A 6,000-nucleotide genomic window follows, 5' to 3' on the forward strand; every position below is an offset into this window, starting at 1 on the left:
AAAACGTGACCCTCGCTCTCCTCAGCGGCACACAGCAGTGGAACCAAGCACAAAGATCTTCTCAGCGCCCTCTTCAGATTCTGCTCCCAGTTTGCTTCTGCCTGTCCACTTCTTCCTTGCGCCTCAACACATGACCTCTCCAGTATCTCCATCATGCTCAAGCTCTCTCTTTAATATATGTTTCTCTTCATATAGCGCATTAGCCTTCATCTCATCTACCGCAACGCTGCATCACTTCCAGCATACTGTATTTTTAATCTTTATTTTCATGGGTGTGATTAAAATCCACACTAGGGAACACAAACATCTTTGTTTCCAGTTAGCATTGTCATCACACAGCTTGCGCTTTTATGATAGAGCATTTCAAAAGTATTTATAACAAACAGACTGTGCATTAAGCCCTACTTTAAACATAAGACTTCCAGGTTCCTGTTGTCTTGTTACAGTGACCTTAGACAAAAGGATGAGAAGTCTTGAGCTAGGGTACCCCACAACACGCTGTTGCTTTACATCGGAACTGCATTTTTAAGTGTACATTTGAACACTCTTTAGACCTTAGGAGCACGTTAATATGTGTGGTTGCATGGCTATTGTATTTTTCTATTATCCCATCTGAGAGATTATCAATGCAAATGCTTATTACTATACACTTCTAAGAATATATTCTTATTTGCTTGGAACTTAAGTGTATGAAAATAATCAGGCATGTAACTTAAGATCAAGATAAACTGGGAACAACCAACTTCAAGTACAAGAATACTGAGAGGTTACAGGCGTACACTGATGATTTTTTCAAGATTTAAGTTTACACTCACTAATTCAACACCCAATATTCAATTTTTTCATAACACAGATCAACAGCCTTAAGAACTGCCCTCAAATCCATTTTCTTAATTCCTTTAATATAATTGTCTACAGATTTGGAAAAAAATAATACATATCTTAAAAATCCAATGTATTCTGTATAGTAGCGCCCCATGAAAAAGGGGTCATAACAGCACAAGAATTTGTGGCTAGATCAAGGTAACACTCTGTAAAAACCTAATTCTACACAAGAATCATAGAATCATAGAATGTTTTGGGTTGGAAGGGACCCCCAGAGGTCATCTAGTCCAACCCCCCTGCAGGACCAGGGACACCGCTAACTAGATCAGGTTGCTCACAGCCCCGTCCAACCTGGCCTTGAATGCTTCCAGGGATGGGGCCTCCACTACCTCTCTGGGCAACCTGTTCCAGTGTTTCACCACCCTCATTGTAAAGAACTTCTTCCTTATATCTAGTCTAAACCTACCCTGGTGTGCACACTATTTGAGAAAACACACAAAAGAAACACTACTGAGATTTGTGCCTTAACACAGACGACGCTAAATAGCTTTGCAGCATTAAAAGTAGCCTTTAGAAGCGGAATTCCATGAACAGTTCCTCCATACTTCTCACTGCACCTTCATAGCATCACTCTTTTCACAGACTGTACAGTATTGTAAACGTTCTCCTAAGCTGATACTTACAACGTATAACTGCCGCCATATGATAGACCATTCCCGCAGCGTGGTGGTCACCTCCTGAATCAAGGGGAGCTCATTGGGGATGACCGTTTCGTGTTGTCTTAAGAGGAAGAGAAAAAAAAGGTTGAATTAAGTAGTGGCTGTGGGTAGGATGGCAGAATCATTTCTAAGAAGGAACTGTTCGTTTCCAAAACCGATTCAATAACGACAGGATTGAAAATAACGTCACATACTGCAAATTTGTAAGTTAACAAAGAACCTATCATCCCATACAGAAGCAGCAGCGTACTTTGCGTACCACCACCCACTTTGGTGGGCTGAGCCTACGCTACGGAGCTCACGCTTTTTTTTCTTTAATTCTCCCTGTTTCTATACTCACAAGGTAACAATACCAGTACATACCTCGCCACATCATTTATTATGGAGATACTAATTTTGGAAGAAGCATCAAAGACAAAAGCCAGATATGCACAACCTGCATACCAGGATACTAACGCGTAATTGTTTTTCAAAACACCAACCTTGCAAAGAACAAGTCATTACCATGAAGTTTCTGTATGACTTGTTTTAAAATTACGTGCCGTGAAAGTAAGAAACAACAGCTAGATCTTTTAATATTTCAGAAGTGGGGTACTTAAAGGCAGTTTTGTAATCAGCAAGAAAGATGTCATTATGCAGCAATCTCATGTTTAGTAGTTTTATCATTTACATATTTAACAGCGTATAAAAATAAATCAGGCACAAAGGAATAAAATATTTTAATCCTGTTTCACTCCATTTCATACCTGGGTAATTATTTATTAGTTTCACTTGACATTTTCTTCTGGGATTTGGTTGGGGTTTTTTTTCTTTTTTTTTTTTTTTCTTAAACTAAACTTTTGTATCAATGTCAGGAACTTTTACATGCATGTCCAGCAATGTTGATTTGTATATATAAAGATCTGGACTTTAACAGCTATTAAATAACAAAAACCAGCCCAAACTATTTAGCATCGCACCCATCAGGCAAGGGAGCCGGAGAATCACAAAATCAACAATTCGACAGAACTGCTCGGTAAGGCAGAAATCAATGCCCAGCTAACAGTTTTCAATGAGTAGTCCAGTCTACAAGATTAACTGAAAAGGGAATTAAGAAATTACTTGAATTTCATCTGCATAAAAGAAAGGTGTCTCGTATCAAAGGCCTCTTTTAATATACCAGGCAGAAGCCCTAGGACTCAAAGGCTGGAAGATAAAAGAAGTTGGGAAAACTGAAATTAGAACTAAAGCAGGGGGCAGGGAGTGGAAGAAGTTAATCTAGATAATTATTAGTTGAGAGAATAATAAAAGTTATAAAGAGAAATGGTAAATTATTAATTCTTCTGAAACATTTACATTAATACAGAGTAGGTTATGCTCTAGCTCAACCGTACGACGAAGCAGCTCAGGACAGTACTAGCCAGAAGCGCTGCTGATGACAGCACCTTCGAACTCGTGGTGAACTACCAATTTAAAATACTCAAAAAAAAAAAAACCAAAAAACCACACACATTTTCATCAATGGCTCCTTAACTAACTAGAAACAAGTGTAAGTTAGCTGATAATACACCAAAATTATATCAATACCAATAAGAAAATGGATTTTAATTATTTTCAAACCAACTTACCCCTTGCCTTCAACTATTGCTTCTTTAAGATGTATATAGGAGGCAGGAAATATGCCCTTTGAGAGGGAGAGAGGAAAAAAAATGTTTTAAATAATCAGTTGCACACAACATATCGTACCTATTATGTAAAAAATATGCCAAGACACATTGCCAGGTCTGCAGAGCCATTCACATCCTCTTAAGCATCAGAGTAGTTCTTTTGCGGTGTTTTGGGGTTTTTTTTTAATGTATATTTGCATTTTGTATTGCATTTCACGAAGGTGTTATTGCGACCTTAGCAAACACACACCCTGTATTTTTAAACCTATCTTCACAATATTGAAGAAACCAGCAGAGACACCCTGCAAAGGGGTGTTCCACCCCCCCAGTTCAAGGTACAGTTCGCCACGATTCTCCAGGTCAGGATGATTATATACAGATGCAATTTAAGACAGATTTCCTTTTGGAAGCGTGAAAGACAGATGATTTTATGCAGATCTACTCCAACATGACATTTTTGCCCATGACCCAGGTCGGCTGCCTGCTTCTCCTCACATCTAACCAAGCTTTCTTACCCTGCTATAAGACATCGCCTCTGTTCCCAAAGCGTTTTCTCCAGTGTTTCCAGGCTTCCCATTAAAATAAACGTTACATGAGGATGGGCAGTATACTGGGCTGCCTCGCCGTGAAATAAACGGGCACGCGCAGAACGCACGCATCCTGCATTGCAACCGATAATGCATGGACTATAGGTAACGTGGAGTCATCCACCACCAACCCATCCTTAGGGCTACAAGCCAAGAACCTCTGCAACAGTCAGTACTGGCAAACGACAGCACTGCTTTTCTGAAAAAGGTATTCTAAACTAACCTCAAGATTCCAGATATACAATAACAGTCTCAAAATAGTGTAACCTCGTATTAAAAAACAATTCAAGTTAAGCTGAGAAAATCAAGTTCCTCAACCTTTGAGGTAGTAGTTCAGTTTTCTAATCATCTAAATCTAAAAAGAAATTCTCAGAAAGCTCCAGTTTCTGTAGCTGGTGGGGGGCAAGGAGTGTGTCTTTTAGTTCCGGTAAAAGAAAAAAAAAAAAAATATATATATATATATCACTACATTTAGCAGCAGTCAGACAAACGCAGCGACACATGGAATTCATTTAAGCCAAGAAAAATATGTAATTGCTTCTTAGGCTGTACAAGGCACGGTCGTGAAATATGGTTCATAAGAAATTTTGTGCATTTCCAAAAAAAGAAAACATCACAACTAGAATAGAAAAGCCATAGAACAGGCCTGGTTAGGAAATGGGTGGGACGAACCACACAACCCAGCTCTGTGCTTTTAGACATGCAGACGCAACTCCAAATGCACCTCTGCAGGCAAACGTTACATTTTAAGTGGTTTACTTGAAGCAAAAAAAAGAAGCAAAACCAAAAGTCATTTAATTCTGGTTAATTACTACTATAAAGTAAAACGCTAAAAATATAAAACACGATGTTATAAGCTGTATTTGTGCCGTTTCCTTTCTTTTTATTTCAGAAAGGCTGCCATAAACAGCAGCCCTTCATGCACGCTGGAAGCCTAACAACCAGGCAAAATTACCCTGCAGAAGATCACTCCCCCTCTCGCACCGAACGACTGAAAATCACCACGCAGACCTCGGTATCGCTTTCCAAGATGCGATTGCGTTTTATAAGCAAAAGGTTATTTAACAGACAGCAAGGCAAAGTGTCGGCCTCTAAACGGCTCAACTGGAACATAAAGTTCTGAACTTTTTACTGAGGCAGAGGCTCTGGGACACCACTTACCGCAGAAGACACGGTGATGCACATCAACCCATCTATAGCAACTTTATATACATATGCCCTTAAATTGCAAAAATTTAATTGCAGCTCAGCTTTAGGCCTTGCTCAAAGAAGTTTCAGTTAACTCGAAGAATCCGCATTTACTCCAGGTTGAGAGCACACGCCGGCAGTTGTTACAGGAGCTGTGGACACGCGGTGAATTGCTCCCACGCAGTAACGCAGCACGTGCCAGAGATCTCCCGTTAGAACAACACACCCAACGCCGGAAAGCATCTCTGTCCAAGAGAAAAACAAGCACGCCGCTCTGGCAACGCTTACCTTCTTGGATTTTTTTCGTAGTGTATAACCTCTGTACCAACCTAGGAGGGAAAAAGGGAAAAAGCATTAAAAAGTTCATTCATGTCACCCAGCAGCTTTTCCTCCTCAGCTGAGCACACCTTAGCGTGGCTTCCGATCACGCTCCACCCCTGGCCAACATGCACACGCACCCCCCACCCGAATTTAAACTCCTTACAGGATTAATATCGTGGGTAAAACGAGTCTTCTTGGAAGCTATAAAAACCAGTGACAACGATCAAACTGATGGAGAAGACTACAGGGCAGAGATGGCGTTTCATGTGATGCATTTCATCGTCATTCACTTCAATTTGTCATTTACCAACATAAACAAAACCAGCTTACGAGCATCCACTTTACGAAGATGCACCGTTTGCTTAATTTGATTTTAAAGCCTATTTAAGTTCCACAAACGCAAGTTTCCAAACCTAGTTCAGCCACTTGTCATCTCAGCAGAAAACAGGAATACTTTGGGATGCACAAATATATCGAAATATAAAAGCAAAAGGAGCCCCGCCACCCTAATTCAGCACGAGGCAGCAAACACCCGCCCCGCAGCGGCCCCGATGCCACACGATTATTCAGCCCGTGCCATACAGGTGGCCATGCCTGGAAAACCAGGAGGCAACATCTCATTTATACCGTCCCCCCAGTTCATGACACATCTACAAGCAATCACCGTTACAGGGTGGTGGTTTGCCCTTGGCTGGATGCCAAGTGCCACCAAGC

The 6,000-nt window shown here is 40.6% G+C and overlaps 1 protein-coding gene across 1 annotated transcript in view; it reads right to left on the bottom strand.

The window, feature by feature from the left end:
- The window catches only part of DOCK1 (dedicator of cytokinesis 1), a 316,870-nt gene that overhangs the window by 303,523 nt on the left and 7,347 nt on the right, over window positions 1-6,000 (bottom strand). The window contains exons 3-5 of the mRNA XM_035890418.1: window positions 5,254-5,294; window positions 3,152-3,207; window positions 1,509-1,605 (exon numbers count right to left, since the gene is read on the bottom strand). Of these exons, the coding sequence (XP_035746311.1) occupies window positions 1,509-1,605; window positions 3,152-3,207; window positions 5,254-5,294 (194 nt within the window). The remainder of the gene's footprint in view (window positions 1-1,508; window positions 1,606-3,151; window positions 3,208-5,253; window positions 5,295-6,000) is intronic.

The sequence above is a fragment of the Egretta garzetta genome, unplaced genomic scaffold (assembly GCF_000687185.1).
Source record: "Egretta garzetta isolate BGI_Z169 unplaced genomic scaffold, ASM68718v1 scaffold152, whole genome shotgun sequence".
In the NCBI taxonomy this organism is placed as follows: domain Eukaryota; kingdom Metazoa; phylum Chordata; class Aves; order Pelecaniformes; family Ardeidae; genus Egretta; species Egretta garzetta.